Source organism: Stigmatopora argus, chromosome 6 (genome assembly GCF_051989625.1).
Source record: "Stigmatopora argus isolate UIUO_Sarg chromosome 6, RoL_Sarg_1.0, whole genome shotgun sequence".
NCBI classification, from domain to species: Eukaryota; Metazoa; Chordata; class Actinopteri; order Syngnathiformes; family Syngnathidae; genus Stigmatopora; species Stigmatopora argus.
The window spans coordinates 3,472,035-3,491,261 of NC_135392.1; the positions used below are offsets into that span (position 1 = coordinate 3,472,035).

Sequence of the window (19,227 nt, forward strand, 5' to 3'; positions counted from 1 at the left end):
AGGGTGCCATTGGCTATCAGTGTTGTGTGCACGAGTATACTTCATTATCCAGAAAGCCCTCTTCTTGCCCGGGCATGCGCGTTGTGCGTTTTCTGTGTAGGAGAAACTAACTCGTTTGAAAAAAAGCATTCAGTGCGCGTAGATATCTGTTATACACGAAAAAGATGCAACAAAAAAGACAGTGCGCTACAATGATAAACAGCTTCATGTGATGGCCACCTGGCTTGGTCACATCTCGAAATTTTTCTCGTATCTAGAGCTAATTTTTTGCTCGAAATTTTCCTCGTATCTCGAGCACCTCGTAGGTAGAGCTGCTCGTATGTAGAGGTACCACTGTAGATCAGTTCGAATTTGCTTTAAATGATAGTTAGGCAATTCCCACCATCTGAAAAGTCTTTGACTCCCCCACGCACTAATCTGCAATGATTGCCGTTCTCATAATAATGAATAAAATTCATCGGACATCCACACACATGTCCGCCAGCTCAGAATCTGTCGGTTCGTGCCCAGATCAATTTTGACCACCTGCGTTCAAATTGGAAATGCTTTCAGATGCTGGATCCTTAAGACTGACTTTCTCTGCACCTAATTGTCAGACCACCGGGTGTATCTTCACGGACACACTCGCGCTGTCTCTTCAGTTTAGCGGAGCGATGTTGCCAAATTCCTGAACAGATGTAGAGAACTTTGCGCTGACATGAAAATCAAGATGTGCCAGTTTTTATGGACCAGCTCAGCTGGCCCGTGTATGAAAATAGAGCCCTAGGTGTAGATAAACGGTTGTCCAGCTGTATGCCTGGCTAGGCCTATTCCACCTGTTGCCTAAAGTCATCTGCGAAACATTCCAACTCACACTTGAACGAGGTGAAGATTGATTATTCATCTGGAAGTGAAGCCGGCAAAAAAGAATGAAACGTTTATGGGACTCCAAAAAAATATAAGGATCCCGGAATGTAAGTGAAAGCGGCGGTAGTCGTAACCGTAAACAGATTCTCCTCGCTGCTGATCAGTCCGACCGCAGAAACTGCTGCTGCATTGCCACACTTTGCGGTCTGAATGAGGACGAGTTGAAGTACTTTTCAACGTAATTGAAGAGAAACGCCAGATCACTTTCAATCGCAAAGTGAGTCACCGGGTTCACAGGAAGCTTTGGAACTGACAAAACGTTCACTGTCAAGTCCGCGCCCCAAAAATAGTCGTTAACAACAGAAGAAGACAGTGGCGGGCTGTGAATTTCTAAGTGACGCCTTCAATTCTATATCTCAATCAGTCCAACCCTCAAAAACTATTTTATGGCTATAAAACCTTTACTGCAGCTACAGCTGCAACACATATGAAAAATCATCAATAATAACCTCATACAATTGAAATATTATTTAGGAATATAGCCATATTTTACTCACCAAAAATCGTTTTTATTTGTATCCAAAATCCATCATTTTTTCTTTTCTCCTTCTTTTCTATCGCCATCGAAGCTAATGCTGAAAGTCGAGCCTGTCCTGTTGTATTTCTGGCATTCTTTTTTATTCGATTTAGTGCTGAAAATGTTCGTTCCCGGTTGTGACAGGCTTGCTTGCTTTGGAGTTGTCCGACCTTTCTTAATGAAGTCCAGCTTTTCTTGAAAAGTCTGTCTTGAAAATGGCTTTGACAGTAAATCTGCAAACCAATCCATTTCTTCTCCTCCTCCTCCAATTGCAGGTTGACAAAACCACTATTAAATCAACACAACAATATATTTGCTTGTGCAGCTCGCTTCAGATACAGTTTGGTAGCTCTAGCTAGTCCACTCTATCACTAGCCAATCATAGTTGGTGAAAGCGATGACGTATCCCTAGGCCTTTGAGAAGGCCTTGGTGTCGCCAACTCGAAATCTGATCGGTTAAAGCAACGGTTTAATCAACGCTTGTTTTATGCAGCAGAGCCTGCAGAACTGATTGTGAAGGCCTCAAGGCAGATTTCTGACCCTGGCAACAAATAATAGCTGAAATGTGATTGGTTAGATGCTTCAATATGAAACCACACATCTGGAAGCAGTGCAACCAGGGGGAAAAGCAATGAAAGGAAGCTAACAGACAATTTGGAATTGTTTAGTAAGTATTCATGGACAAAACATAATTAACATCAATCTGTGATTCAGATATTTTTTTAGGCCTTGCGGGCCTTGACGGTCCACCACTGGAAGAAGACGAGATTTGATGCATTGAAGGAAAGACCGTTTGCAAAAAACAATTTAAGTTTCTCCCTCTCGCTAACGGCGATGGGTGGCCGTTCCTTTGAAACTAGGAGGGTTGGCAGTGAATGAATGGGAATTTAATGCTTATTTTCTCAGCATTTTTGTGCCTCTCTCAATGGCCACTCAGCGCCTGCCTACCCAGCCCTTGGTCACTCTCTTAAGTGATTGCTACATTTCATCTGTCTGCCCGTTTGAGGTATCATTATGCAAATGACGGGCAATTCAATTTCGCTTTTCCGTGGGACGGGAGGGTGATTCTAATTAGGATGAGGCACTCGAGATGGGGAGAAACATGGGAGAACAGAGAAAGAGATGTAAATGGATAAAAGAGAGACAGAAATGCTCCTTGGGGAAATAGTTATTTCTGCTATCTTGTGGAAGATTGCTCGGCTCTTCCTTTGACAAATAGCTGTCATCTGTAAAATTTTGGAGATTAGATGAGTTCTTAACTGGATTTTTCTTTTATTGTTGGCAGCTTGTGCATGACGGCATACCGCCATTTTGTTGTATGAGTGCAATTATAATAGCAATTATTATACTATTCTATTTTTAATGGTGCAAGATGTTGATAGATGTTCGACGGCAAACTGATTAAGACTCGAGAGAAAAATAATGACATTTTTCGGACTGTCAACACATTTGCAAATAGATACTTTGAAGGATGTTTAGAGTATACAGTTGTATTTGTTGCAGATATTGTAGAGGATAGTAATAGCCAATAGCATTTAGATGAGATCAGCTAAAAATCAAATCTATTGACTGGATTTTTTAAAATTCAAAGCCGTGTAACAATGCTCGTAGAAACCAAATCAAGTGGCTGTTGTCAGGAAATCAACGGTTCCTCCTTCTGCTTATCTCACCCCAATCACTCTGTTTTTTTGCCATCTGCTTTGCAACATTCTGCTCTTATTTTTAAATGCAATCTTAATTATCAGCGCTCTCCCTTTAAATCAAGGGTGTCAGACTCGGGTTGGTTTGCGGGCCGCTTTAACGTCAACTTATTTCACGTGGGCCGGACCATTTTAGATATACTATTTAGATTTTTTTTAATAAATGGATTAAAAGAACTGGATTAAAAGCCCTGAATATTCAGTTTTTTATAGATCTAAAACAATGTTTATTTGAGCCTTTTTTATATATTTTTTTAGATTTTACAAAATGATTTTTGAACTAAAAACAGAAAAAAATATTTAAAAAATTACAATTATTGATTTAAAAGGGGGAAAATCAGGAAATGTAATATGCATCTTTACTCTTCATTTTAATTTGATCCTAAAACAGAAAGTCGGCACTCATGATTTACTTTCCCGGACCACACAAAATGATGCGGCGGGCCAAATTTGGCCCCCGGGCCGCCACTTTGACACATGTGCCTTAAATGATAAAAATCTCCCTGAATGGAAACTGCCATTAAAATCAATCAATAAAAATATGTACCACACTGGCTAGTAATTAGATGAATAGCTGCAACTGCATGGTAAAGTTTGGACTACAATAACAACTAGATCTCGACAATAGTTCCCGTAATTTTAAAATCATATAATGGTGCCCTAGATGTTCCCAATTCCATTTTATTTGGGGGTATTTTTTGCCACAAATGAATTTAAAAGTATAATTTCTCACCATCATCACTTTCACTCGTGTTAAAATAACTGTATGTTGCCACGCAGATGGCGTTCAAGGAAATGAGATAACATTACAGTCACAGGATTTCCTATTTAAGTCATTTTCTCCAAGATTCGTTCTCTCTACAACAAGGGTGTCAAACCCCGGTTGGTTCGCAGGCCGCATTTACCTCAACTCCATTTCATGTGGGCCGGACCATTTTAGATCTAATATTTAGATTTTTTAAATTGGATTAAAAGCCCTATATAGTCCGTTTTTATAGATCTAAAACAATGTTTATTTGAGCTTTTTTTCTTAGCAATGGAAAATTTCTTTTAATCTTGTTTTTCATTTCAAATGGAAACAAAGTATTTTTTTTAATTATGTTCAATATTAAAGTGGAAAACAGAAAATATCTAAATATTTATTTTTAGATTTTACAAACGTGCGTTTTGAACTAAAAACACAAAAGAAAAAAATGATTAAAAATTGCAATGATTGATTTTAAAAAGGGGAAAATCAGGAAATGTAATATACATCATCTACGATCATTTGAATTTGATCCTAAAACAGAAAGTCGGCACTCATGATTTACTTTCTCGGGCCGCACAAAATGATGTGGTGGGCCAGATTTGGCCCGCGGGCCGGCACTTTGACACCTGTGCTCTAGACGCTGTAGGTAGTTTATTTTAAAGAAGAAACATCTCAATAGCATGACATCTGTCGTCTGTTTGCCACCAGTCAGCTGAGTTTTTGTTTGGCCGGGCTGACCGCTTGTTGCATTGTCATAACTTTGCGTTCTTTTGTCGGTAAACCGCCTTGTGAAAAAGACACCGACGCTTTTCCATGCCGCGCTAAAATGAAAAGGCTATCTTTTATTTAAAACGTGTGGGCGAGACTTGTGCAGTATGTTGAATATCGTTGAATTGATAGTAAATCTTCGCCAAAAATGTATGTTCATTTTGTTCTGCATTTTGCATCTTTATCCTGAAAATAGAACATCGGGGACAGCAGGTTTTCATGGTGGGGGACACATCCTGTTGCTAGACTGGAACACAATGACCACCGCTGTCGAATATGTCTTTATGGCGTGATCTATGATGGGAAACTTTAAGCCTCAATCTATTCTACAGCAACTCCATGACATCCTCCGTTTGTCATATATTTTCTCATACATCTGGTTACAGTTATGTACTGACAACCCTTGACATTGTAGTCGAATACATATATATCTTAAAAATTCAGCGATAATAAAGTCATCTATGACATTCATAGACGTTCTTTTGTAAAACGTAATCCTTAGAACACAGGTGTCAAAGTGGCGGCCCGGGGGCCAAATCTGGTCCGCCGCATCATTTTTTTGCGGCCCAAGAAAGTAAACCATGAGTGCCAACTTTCTGTTTTAGGATCAAATTCAAATGAAGAGTATAAATGTATATTACATTTCCCGATTTTCCCCCTTTTTAATTAATAATTGTAAATTTTTAATCATTTTTTTTCTTTTTTCAGTTCAAAAATCATTTTGTAAAATCTAAAAAATATATAAAAAAGCTAAAATAAACATTATTTTAGATCTATAAAATGAAGAGTATAGATGTATATTAAATTTACTGATTTTCCCCCTTTTAAGTCAATAATTATAATTTTTTAATCAATTTTTTCGGTGTTTTTTGTTCAAAAATCATTTTGTCAAATCTAAAAATATATTAAAAAAAGGTCAAATAAACATTATTTTAGATCTTTAAGATGAAGAGTATAGATGTATATTAAATTTACTGATTTTCCCCCTTTTAAATCAATAATTGTTTGAGTTCTTCATCCACTGTTAAAAATGTCGTATATATATATTTTAACTGTGTCAACATTGACATCTTATATTCTACTGGTGGACAAATCTATCCCGGCCGACTGAATTTAATTGATTATATTGGTTCATCTGTTAAAACTGTATTTCACAACAGTGTCTTTTTTATAAGACTTTGTATTTAAAGCTTATTCATACATGACATTTAACAACACAATAGTCATGATTTCCAAATTCCTCTCATTTTTATTTATGCATTTATTCATTCCAAAACATGGTGGGCCGCTGGTGAGCTTCTTTACAATCTACAATTAAACTGTCAATGGAGTGTGATTTACTTTCCTAAATTTCAGCAATGTTTTTGCGCTAATGGTATCGGTCATGCATTGCTGAGTGCGTACTGTACTGTACATACAGAGCAGTCTCCATAATGTACACACAGCATGTATACAATAGCTGAGTGATGGGATTTCCCCATGTCTGGGGCAGCACATTCCTCTCATCAGTGTGGTGTGATGTGTGCAAGTTTTTTTTTTAAACTAAGCTGGGAAGAATGTTGCCTAAAGAAAACATATGTGTTGCATTAAGTCCGCCACATTTGCGGGCCGAGAACTATAACGTGAAACGGCTAACGTTACAGGTAACTATATCCCCGCAGCTGTGCCTCGCGGCTTTATAGTGCATTTCATAGAATTGTACAAGTGTAACGTTGGTTACTATAAGCTTGGAAAAATGATAGTAGGACAATTAAGTCAACACAATGTTGTAGGAAGGGGCGCAAAATCCAAGGAATACCGTATTTTCACACATGTACGCCATATTTGTCGCTAAATTAAAAAATTCTTCATATATATGAAAATTAAAAGACTAATTTCGTTATACGCAGTAAAGGCTTTTGATTGTATTTAAAAAAATGATGACTGAAACCACAGTACGGCTTATATGCGCACAAATTAGACTCGACATGCACAAAACGGCATAACGCAAGACAATGTGGCCGATACGGTCATTTATTTCAAAATAGTCTTACCTAGGGATGACAAACTAGGCCACTACAGACACACTTGCTGGTTGTACTGCTCACATGACTTCCTTTTTGAATTTGTTTAGATGCAGGCAACACCCTTTCGGAATGTGCAATCCAGCAATCGATTTATACATTATCTCAGAAATACCACGTGGCGATGATTTTTCTCAAGATTTTCCCTTAAAACTAACACATTTGTACTCCCTATTAAACCATGAATATGGAGGTGAAAATTGTGAATCAGGGGGCGGCTTATACGAGAGAAATTGTAAAATTCAGCCATTTTAAGGGTACGGCTTATACGCGGATGCGGCTAATATGCGAGAAACTACTGTATGTTCATATTTCCTCACCCAGAAAGGATAACCATCCATTTTGTATGTAGTATGTGATAGCTCAGCGTCTTTAGCTCAACCGCCTGTTAATAGGCACATTATTCCATCACTGTTAATAGGTTGTATTGCGTGCTGTTGCTTTTATTCCCTGACCCATTATCTTCCATGCATGGTATGGGAGAGGGGGGTCATGGGCATACATTGCTTGTGGGTTTTGCTGCACGGTAATTGCATGGTAATCACTGTGCATTCACAGCAGACCCATAAAAACAATCTGTTTATAGCACATATAATATATACAGTGAATGAAGCTGCTTGTGCCAGTGCTCAGAATGTTTCTCCCTGAAAAGTAGTATGAATGCAGGTGTGATTGCAAGTCATTGTGTTGTTGTATTAAATATGATGAACAGTTTTGGGGTGGTGTCGGGAAAAGTGAAATTTAGATTAGATTAGATAACTTTATTCATCCTGTATTCGGGAAATTTCATTGTCACAGTAGCAAGAAGGTGAGAATACAGACACAGAAAAAGACATTTTAGACATAAATAGATAGGTAATAAATAAATAAATAAATAAGTAAATAAATAAATAAGTTACAAATATAGGTATATAAATAAATATATAAACAAAATAATAAATAAATGTATAAATAAAATAATAAATAAATATATAAATAAATAAAATAATAAATGAACATATAAATAAAATAATAAATGAACATATAAATAAAATAATAAATAAACATATAAATACAATAATAAATAAACATATAAATAAAATAATAAATGCACATATAAATAAAATAATATATAATTAAATTAATAAATAAGCTTGACAATGTACATAATAGGTTTATGATTACGTTCATCAAGAATGAGCAGGATGCGGCTAATTTGAAAATAATGTTTTGAATCGCGTTTACAAGCAGTCACAATGGGAGTTTAGTCGCCTTGTGTGTTGGATTTGGCGCTTCACTCAGTGACAATGTGATGGTGGATGGTGGTGTTTCATGGTAGACCCTGTGCTTGCCTTTGTGGCATAGGCTTCAATGACTATATGACTCTCAGTAGTATTCACACAATTTACAGGATGTTGAATTATCCTTAGTTGACAAAAGGTGTGATACTAAAAAGTGTGGTTTCTCTTTTTTTGTATTTCAGAGCAGATACGTTGGTGCAGATCGAGGTGTGAGGCTCTACAGTTCTCTGCCCATGCGATCCAACCCCGACGGCAAGAGACTACCATCTCCTGGAGTAGGTTTGGCTTAAAATACTGCATTTTTTCCATGATAGAATGATCTTAGACATAGTATACGTATACAGCGCAGTCTATTTGCGTAACGGCGCTCTTGAGTCACAGCGGTATACGCAGCTGGCGGCCATCTTGGGATATGCGAGCAGGGGTTGAAAATGAGATCTGAAAAAGTATATATTGCACAGCGTCAGCAAGTTGTTCCTTAGTACTCCCCGATAACTACGATATCATTTTCGTGCCGTATTGGTGCAACGCGACTAAAAATAAAATGATGATATACGAAGAATACTGTACAGAAAAGTGTCAAAGTCACGAACGTAAGATTAATTTTAGGTCCATTTGAATGGCAGCGAATGAACCAATGTTCAAATAGACAAACATCAAATATATCGGAGGTCTGTCGACATCATTAGCTGCCATTGAGTTAAGAAATAAGTCACTTGAAGCCAAATTTATCATGTGAAACTTTAATTTTACCAACGTAAACTTCTCAATTGTCGTCTCGCCGTACTCCACTTCCGATAAAGCGGTATTTTTTTACGGTTTTTGTGACTTGGTAACTTTTCTTAAGCGTCAAGCCCAAAGGCCACCAACTCTTATGTACGTTATTTACTTCTACTCCAGCTGTTTTAAAGGCATCGGAGCATGAAATATTCCATGACGGAGATTTTTTCCGAAAGCGATTGTACTGCAACTCATTGAAGTTTTAGCCATGCTGCGCTTGCAAATACGTTGACTTTGACAAAGTGCTGCAACACTACTTTCCGCTCCAAACACCACCACCACTCTCTTTAGGACATCTTTTAGTATTGCGTGCAAATCATAATTACAATCTGGCTTGCCTTGCTTTTATGTGACAAAGGCAAGACAGTGGCAGGAACAATAGAGCAAAAAGAGACAATTTAATTTCATCTGGCGTTGCAAGTGATTTTTTTTTAAAATTATCTACCGCGTGCTTCGGGGATCGTGGGAGGCTGTGATTGCATGAATGCATATTGTTAGTGCCCACCTACTTTTTTTTTTTTAAATTACAACAGAAATTGTATTGATGTTTCGAGCCTTACATTATTTACGAAGCCACAGACTGCTAAGAAAGCATTTCTAAGGAAGCCACCTTCTTCTTCATGTCTAAAATGAATGCCGTAGGTCGTATAGCCGCCGGAGAGAGATGCACACAAATCAAGGTGATGAGTTCGGCGTCAAAGATACGCGCCATGTCGTAAAGATACTTATTCGCTCGCGGAAGATTCTCAAAGTCCGCGTAAAATTCCCAGCACTCCGGTTGATGGGTAAAGCTTGACGTGTTCAAATCATAAAAATTGACGGCTACAAATTTGCTTCCATTTTAATACCTGATGTTTCCATTTCCAGCAGAATTGCTGACAAATTCAAACAAGTCGAATGCAAGGGAAGTCGAAAATGGGCTCCCTATGTTAATTTAACTCAAAATTTCTGGGGCAAAAAAATGTAAAAGTGCTTTCATATTTTGTGAACTCAGAAAATGACTTTAAAATATTGGTCAGATGAACAATTTCCACCATTTTTCTCCCAACAAACATTAAAGTTAAGATGTCTTGATTGGCAAAATTGTACAAGATGACACTTGACATTGTGGAATCTGACTTATATTTTTAGACTTACCGTATTTTGCTGTTTAATATCCCCCCCCCCTTTAATAATAAATAGCTGACCTAAATTTAAGACTTATGTGCGCCTTATAGTCGTGAAAATATGAAAATACAGTAAACGGCAGGGGTATATTAAATGGCGCACAAACGGGATGCTCAAAAAAAGTCATTTAATATACCTAGTTATATTAAACGGCAAAATACCGTAGTGTTTTGAGATACCAATACATATTTATAATAAAAAAAGCTGTGGGTGAACCAACCTAAGAGGGTCAGTCTACTCTGACCTGTCCCCCAGTGAAGTGTCAGCTCTTATGCAGCAATGCAAAGCACTTAACATACAGAAAGAAAAGCAGACATTTTCCATTGCACTGTTAAGGTGCACCACGTTCCTGCACCCCCTGTGACCCCTCTCTGCCCTCTCCCAGTCTACCCTCTCTTCTTTCCCCTTTCGTAATCCCCTTCATCTTGATCTGTGTCCACAACCACCAGTTCTAACACCAGTCACCACCACCAGTGCCGTTAAATGTAGGCTCAGCATTTCCGCCGCAGCCGCCTACTCTGTTTCGAAAAGCTCCATCTCGTACACCTCCTCATTTCCTGTCAAGGTGCGCGATAGCAACCCTCCCCCTACGAACTGCAGACGACTTGACCTCGATGTTTCCTCGTGAGAACATACTTAAGGGAATTGAAATTGTGTCGAATATAGCGAGACCCTCACACTAGAGAAGGATTGATTGTTTTTTTTATTTACTTATTTTGTTTAACTGTTATAAAATTGCAGTATGTTACGGTGTAATTCGGTTTAGTTACGATAATAATCCCTTTGATGATGATGATGATGTGAGCAATTCAATCCAATTACAAAACGATTTATGTAACATTGTACTCTGATGCTCAAATAGAATTGACTATTGTTAGTGCGCATTCAGATATGATAGTTAAGGTGCGAGTCTCTCAATTTATGATAAAGAAAGCTTCAGCTATTAAAAAAAAGTTCTCCAAATGCAATAGGACAACACGACGGGATTTATTCCAGTTAGCATACCGTGCCATATCAAACTGCCATTGACAATGTCATTCACTTCATCGATATACAGTAGTACCTCGAGATACAAGCTTAATTCGTTCCGGGACTGAGCTCGTATGTCGATTTACTCATAAGTCAAATAAACTTTTCCCATAGGAATGAACTAAAAACTAATTAATTCGTTCCAACCATCTGAAAAAAAAAACACCACAAACAGGATATTGGGTTGGAAAAACATTTTTATTTGTTCTAATTCGGCATCTATTAACAAAGTAACAAATAACTAGTGGTTTAAAAGTACTAAAATGTGTTTAATATTAAAATATTAAAATTAGACAGATTTCAGGGGAGACTTTTTGCACGGCAACGCGCTCGTAACATAACATTAACAAATTTAAATGAACTTGGATTACGATGCAGAGACACTAAAAAAATAAGTAAATCTAACCTTACAGTAAACTAAATTCTAATCTTGTTCAAAATTTTGATACCTTTCTTCTCCGGGGTTGGCTCTATTGGCCCCGCCTCCACCCTGACTTTCAGATGCAACCTATCGAGGGTTGTTTGCCTTTGTTTTCCCTTCAAAATATTCCCAAAATGATGGACACAAATGTCCTCACAATAGGATAACGCACGACCACTTGCCAACGAGAAGTAGTATATACTCCTCTCGTATTAGCGATCGCTCCGCCATTCGCACTGACTAACGGGAAAAAAAACACTGAAAAAATGCAAGGCTCCGCCCAGTGCTCGCAGAGACATTACACGAGGGAGTTTCGACCAAAAAGATATGTTTGAATATCAAAATTTGTCTCGTATCTCAAGATAAATATTTGCCCCAAATGTTACTCCTATCTCAAATTGCTCGTATGTCGAGGTATTCCTGTAATCAATCATTGTATTTACAATATTAACCACCTCACTTATGAACGCTCGTCATCTTGGAAAACAACATCTTAGAAGGGCTTACTGTTTATACTCTGGGTTTTTATGTTGTTGTTGTTTAGGTTTTACGCCCATTTGATTGGCGGAGGTAAAAGTTCACAATGTGCTGTCGCGATAAGAAAGCGGGATGGTGGAAGGATTGCTTTTCTTGCCTTGAATCCTACATATGCCTCATATGCCTGTCTCTTGCTCTCTTTCCAAGATGATTTGGAACCTTGCATAGTCAATTATGTCGAGAGAGAAAGAGAGGGAGTCAGTTGGGGCACTGCATTCCATATTTTGCTGGGATATTAATATTGCATGAGAGCTGTTCTGTAGCGAATATCTAAGAGAGAGAGCCTATTAAGGAGGTAGGAAAAAGTCTGACACACATACGCAGACGCACACACACCACACACACATTGCAAGTACATTTCAACATAGCACACATAAGCAGGTTGTTTTAATTAGTGTATTCCAGATTATAATAGGACACACCTCACTTGGTCAAACCGGCCGCCCGAGTAATGTTTCTACCATAATTGTGCTAAGAATGGAGTATTTCAGGGAAGTAACTGTAAAAACAAACAAAGCAAAATGAAGACAATCCCCCACAAAAAAAAAAACAAGAAGTAGCGGGTATATTTGCAATATATAAAAGCTGAAAGGATGGAATGACGGGATATTTATTTTTTTCATACAGGCAGATAGTGACGATTGAATTGAATTGAATGATTTTATTGTCGTTATACAAGTATAATGAGATTTAAACTTGGACTGCTAAGCGGGACTGAAGATGGAAAGTGATTGACAGCTCATTTCAGACAGATGAAGACTATTAAAAAGAATAAAAATCTAATTCAACTTCCTTCTCTAATGCAAAACATTTTGCAACTTTGAGCTATGCTAACCACATAAACAAGCCAGTTATATTCTGTATTCCACCATTAACTCCTAACTTATTTTATTAACTACTACCATGATTTATGTATATGGTTTATTTTGGCTATGATTGTAAATGGCAGAAAACTTAAATGAAGCCGACATATTTGTAATGAACGACTAATTGGTTTATTAGGGAATGTATATGAAGCAAAAGTTATTTTTTGGGGGGGTAAACTAGTATGCTTCTAATGTCAATTTTATTTAATACTCACAGAACATTGGAAAATATTATGGTTTTTACTTATTTTTCTTTAAACCAAATGACACTGAAGAATTGCACACAAAAATTGTCAAACTTACACACGTGCCTTTCATCTTAATACAAAAAAAATATTGTCCAATTACCCTCGGAGTAAAAACGATACCATAAGCCACGTGTCAAAGTGGCGGCCCGGGGGCCAAATCTGGCCCCCGCATCATTTTGTGCGGCCCGAGAAAATAAATCATGGGGGCCGATTTTCTGTTTTAGGATCAAATTAAAAGGAAGATTATAGATGTATATTATATTTCCTGATTTTCCCGCTTTTAAATCAATAATTGCAATTTTTCCAATCCATTTTTTTCCTTTGTGTTTTTAGTTCAAAAATCAATTTGTGAAATCTAAGAAAATATAAAAATATTTTCTGTTTTCCACTTTAATATGGAACATAATTAAAGACAAATTTGAAATGAAAAACAAATGATTAAATAAATTATTACCCTTACTAAGAAAAAATAGCTCAAATAAACATTGTTTTAGATCTATAAAAAAATGAATATTTAGGGCTTTTAATCCAGTTCTTTAAATCCATTTATAAAAAAAACTAAATATTATATCTAAAATGATCTGGCCCACATAAAATCGAGTTGACGTAAACACGGCCCGCGAACCAACCCGAGTCTGACACCTTTGCCATAAGCTAATGCTACATGCTACATTTCCCACCAGAAGCACACTGAAAACATACTCCCTCACACAATGACTTTAAAACCAGCTAAAAAGAAAAAAAAACGAGAGCCTTGGCCCGAAGTCGCCACAGCCAGTTACCCCCGACACTCGGGGGGGCTAAACGCCGGCCCTCCTTCCACCGAACAAGTGCCTTGTGACCTCGCGGCACCAGCTGGGCCTTTAAGACATATTTAAACGACCAATTCTCTGTGGCGGTATCATCGTCGGCCATGCTGCAAATAGTGTGTATTAGCTCCCCGAAAAAAACCTCTGCGGATCAAGCCAATGAGCATAAAGAATGGAGGAGGAGGAGGAGTGGTATGAAAGAGGAAGAGTACACATACACACACACCCACACACACACATTTCTACGCATATCAGTGTAGTTGGCTCTCTCTGAAATTCAAATGGCAAGAAGCGAGGGGGTGGGGTGCAGAATTGGGGGGCAGAAAAAGAGCCAAAGATGATGAAAAAGGAGAAAGAAACCTCTGGCTTGAAAGGGGAGGGGCCTTCTCCACAGCAAAAGAAGAAAAGCCACCATCTATGTATTAGTGCTCTGTAAATATTACATGAGCTCTGCATTCGCTCACTTGTTTGGCATTACTTCCACTGGATGGCTATATTATTTTAAAACCATGCCTTGTTTATGGAGAGGCATGACCTACTTCTACTCTCTCTCTCTCTCTCTCTCTCTTTTTCTGAGAGTAGTGTTCTCTCTTCCTCGCGTCGGCAATCTGCGAAAATCGCGTCCCCGCTGAACAATTACAAGGCAGTGAGACTCAAATGGAGATGTTTGTAGAAAACAACATGTGTATAATTACGCTTTAATGAGCTCTTGTCAGGGCCAGTGTGCGCAATTAGATTGGGAATTGAATATTACGACTAGATGGGAAGCGTGGAAGTGATTGAGAGAGTGTCCGGATGCTGACAAAAGTACAAGTAGTGCGAAAATAATGGTGTTAAACTTCGTGTGGGTAGAAATATAAATAATTTTGGCATGGTTTCCATTGTTTGGGGTGAAAATGTGCATGTTTTTAGGGTCTCAAACTGAGCTGTGCTTCCTGTAAATTTGGATTTTGAAACGGTTTTGACGTCTATTGGAGTTATTGGCAACTTGGAAATGAAATGTATTGGGGAAAAAATGTTTTTACACGGTTATTATGCTATAAAAATGACGTGACGGTTTGTGATCACGTGATCGGATCTCTAATTTGCACCATAAATACTCAAACTCTAATGGAAATTTGAAAATAACAATATGACTTGAATAGTGAGTTTAAAAAAAACAACCTTTTTGTAAATCCACATCAATTCAAAAGCAAATGGAACGATGGCCTAGAACGCGTGTCAAAGTGGCGGCCCGGGGGCCAAATCTGGCCCACCGCGTCATTTTGTGTGGCCCGAGAAAGTAAATCATGAGTGCCGACTTTCTGTTTTAGGATCAAATTAAAATAAAGAGTATAGATGTATATGAAATTTCCTGATTTTCCCCCTTTTAAATCAATAATTGTAATTTTTTAATCCATTTTTTTCTGTTTTTAGTTAAAAAATCATTTTGTAAAATCTAAAAATATATTTAAAAAAGCTAAAACAAACATTGTTTTAGATCTATAAAATGAAGAGTATAGATGTATATGAAATTTCCAGATTTTCCCCCTTTTAAATCAATAATTGTAATTTTTTAATCAATTTCCTGTGTTTTTAGTTCAAAAATCATTTTGTAAAATCTAAATCTATATATATATAAAAAAAGCTCAAATAAACATTGTTTTAGATCTATAAAAAATGAATATTCAGGGCTTTTAATCCAGTTCTTTTAATCCATTTATTTAAAAAAAATCTAAATATTATATCTAAAACGGTCCGACCCACGTGAAATCAAGTTGACGTTAAAGCGGCCCGCGAACCAACCCGAGTCTGACACCCTAGAACTTGCGAACATTGAAAAAAATGAATGACAACCACCCCAACAGACATGAATTTATGACATCTTAAACGCAGCCAAGAAAGCGTGGGCCTGCCGTCCAATCAATAAAGCAGCATTCAGCGTTTTATTCTGACAATCGACAGGCAAATAAAAAGTGACCCCACATTTGTGGAAAGCAGACATGAATAATGGAGCCCCTTGCTGGAATTCCACGCGTGACTGTGACTTATCATTTCAATTTCTCCATCTTGAGCTCACGTGACGACTCGAGCCCACGTTTCATTAAATCCATCCAATCCACTTGCATATATCATCATGCCGGCTGCACAATGGGACCCTTTCAAGCCCCCCCCCCCATCTTAGAGGATACTGACAAAGCCCGACACCCCCCACACACACACACACTTCCAGTCCAGTCCACTGATTCGCCGAGAGCCCCCCCCATGTCATTTTTTTTTCTTTTGAGTGTGCACGGATTGGAGTGCAATCAAGTCAAGATGAAACCAAAGCAAAATAAGTAAAGAGTCATATTTCTTCTTTTTTTTTTTCGCTTTTCTTGCTCAAGGTCTAGCGAAGTAAAATAATTTGTCTTCTGGATGAAAGAGCAGAAATATAAAAGAAATGGCATTGGGGGAGTAAATGAGGGTACCTCACTTTCAATAAATACGCTTGTTTGTATGCCTCGCTGTTTCTTTGCTGCATTGGAATGGTGAACATTGGTTATGCTACAAATTGACTGGTTAGGGAAGAAAATGAAGGAAGAAATTGAAGTATGGGAGGTCTGCTCGGCTTACTGGACCGGCTTTCTAGGACCACATGGGCCCCGCGTTTGTAGAATTCCGTCGAGAGCAGAATATTATTGTTCTGTCTATACATTGCTTTCGTTGGGGTAAACATGGTAGAACAATGGTTAGTATTTTTGCCTCATTGTCAATAGTAGACTCTCTTTAAATGATAACTAGTATCAAGGTCCTGGGATGTTGTCAGGTCCGTGTTTGGATTCATTTAACACAGGGGTGTCAGACTCGGGTTGGTTCGCGGGCCGCTTTAACGTCAACTTGATTTCACGTGGGCCGGACCATTTTAGATATAATATTTAGATTTTTTTAAATTATAAATGGATTAAAAGAACTGGATTAAAAGCCCTGAATATTCAGTTTTTTAGAGATCTAAAACAATGTTTATTTCAGGTTTTTTTTATATATATTTTTAGATTTTTGTTTAGTTAGAAATTTGATTGAGAATTGGCATTAAATTGCTGTCTGTTCATGTCTTTTTCACGGGAGGAAACTGGCAGGAACAATGGTTTTGATCAAATATGAATTGAATTGTAATGAATTGCATTGCATTGAATTGCATTGATTTACATTGATTTGCATTGATTCCCATTGAATTGCATTGGCATTACATTGAATTGCATTGGATTACATTGAATTGAATTGTATGGAATTGCATTGCATTGCATTTAATTGCATTGATTCGCATTGCATTTGATTGAATTGCTTTGCATTGCATTGAATTACATTGAATTGCATTGCATTGAATTGCTTTGCTTTGCATTGGATTGCATTGGATTACAATGAATTACATTGGATTAAATTGAATTGCATTCAATTGAATGTTTTGGGGTCAATGGACATGATTTTCTGTCACCTGGCCCACAAAATAAGCGGTACCGATTTGGCCCCTCCGTAGCCCCAGGTTGCAGACCCCCGACAGGACCTTTATTATTTCAAATCAAGATATAGTCCAACTTTTGAAGGTGGTATATTGGTTGGCACGTGTTTAGTGAAGAGGTTGAAGGGGAAGAAGCTACGCGGTTTCTTCAGTGTGGGAAAGGCTCAAGCCTCGTCATCGCGTTTCATTTGAGTTTGTGAGTTTGGGGTTAGCCGGTCGGTTGCCCGAGTCAAGGTTGCGTATGAATGAGGGGCTCGGAGGGAGGGGTCCTGGCTTATTATCAGCAATGCGTCGGCTTTGTTTTCATTGTGTTAACAGCGGCACAATGGCACGATTGTGCGACCCCACGAAATCCTACACCTTGGCCGGCCCGCGGGGGTCAGATGTAGGGGGACGCGCGTTCACCTTTTTAGTTGAAAGAGCCAGAAAGCGGCGGCTTTTCCATCAAAACAACATTGACTAGCGGAGTGCTATTCTCTAAATATAACGGCTCCCTCCGCTATCGCTCGATAACGTGCCTCATTATTTCAAGGCGTCATTTGCTGCCTTTTGAAAGCCCCTCGGTGTGATGGACAAGACCATAAAGTCCAGCAATAAAGCTAAGACGAATGTTACTTCTTAACACTGATAGAGGCAATTAAGTCCATCATAAGCAAGAAGGGGGGGGACCACCGTCTTCTCGGGGGAGTCGTTCACTTGCTTGCTTTAAAACCGGTGCCTTCTTTTCATTTCTCTTCTCCGCTCGTAGCTGACATTTCATTACAAATAAAGCTCATGTCTTGGATTTATTGTTTTATTTTGTTTTTACTTGGGTGTCTCCTTTACTCACATTTTCTCCCCTTATTTGTCATGTGATACACACATGGACAATTTTATTTATGACCTTCTTTAGAATGGTATTTCATCATGGAGTTTATTTTTTTTAATTCATCTTTTATCGGGTGGATTTTTTGTCTTCATATCACTTTTTAACTTTCACATTTTTAGTCATTCTTTAATTGGCATGTATGGTGAAATATCAGATTAATTCATTTTTTAAATATTATTTTTTTCTCATGATTATTTTACATTCAAGTTAGTCTTCCTTGTTTTTTTCATCTAACTTAATTTGAACTACCGTATTTTCTCGCATCTATGCCGTGTTTGTCGCTCAAAAATATGATGACTTAATCGAGGGTATGGCTTATATGCGCACAAATTATACTAGACATGCACAAAACGACATAACGCAAGCCAATGCAGCTGATACGGTCATTTATTTCAAAATAAAGAAAAGATAAACAGATAAAACGCTAAACAAAATTTATTTTGACATCTATGAATGAAATTCAAGAAGAAAAATAAACCGTATCTTGCATAAAACATATAAAAACTCACTTACTTGTGCCTGTTATTGCTCGCTCAATGTGTTGCTAGGGATGGCAAACGAGACCGCTACGGACACACTTCCTGGTTGTACTGCTCACGTGACTACAATTTTAATTTGTCTAGGTCACATGTGTCAAAGTGGCGGCCCGGGGGCCAAATCTGGCCCGCCACATCATTTTGTGTGGCCCGGGAAAGTAAATCATGTGCCGACTTTCTGTTTTAGGTTCAAATTAAAATGAAGAGTATAGATCTATATTACATTTCCTGATTTTCCCCTTTTAAATCAATAATTGTAATTTTTTAATCCATTTTTTATGTGTTTTTAGTTCAATAATCATTTTGTCAATTCTAAAAATATATTTACAAAAGCTAAAATAAACATTGTTTGAAATCTATAAAAAACTGAATATTCAGGGCTTTTAATCCAGTTGTTTTAATCCAATTATTTAAAAAAATTCTAAATATTATATCTAAAATGGTCCGGCCCACGTGAAATCAAGTTGACGTTAAAGCGGCCCGCGAAGCAACCCGAATCTGACACC

The 19,227-nt window shown here is 37.7% G+C and overlaps 1 protein-coding gene across 3 annotated transcripts in view; it reads left to right on the plus strand.

Moving 5' to 3' along the window:
* The window catches only part of tox2 (TOX high mobility group box family member 2), a 134,528-nt gene that overhangs the window by 46,933 nt on the left and 68,368 nt on the right, over window positions 1–19,227 (plus strand). For all 3 annotated transcript variants that reach the window (XM_077603000.1, XM_077602999.1, XM_077603001.1), the window contains one exon: window positions 8,165–8,257. In XM_077603000.1, coding sequence (XP_077459126.1) covers window positions 8,216–8,257 — 42 coding nt within the window. In that variant the 5' untranslated portion in view covers window positions 8,165–8,215. The remainder of the gene's footprint in view (window positions 1–8,164; window positions 8,258–19,227) is intronic.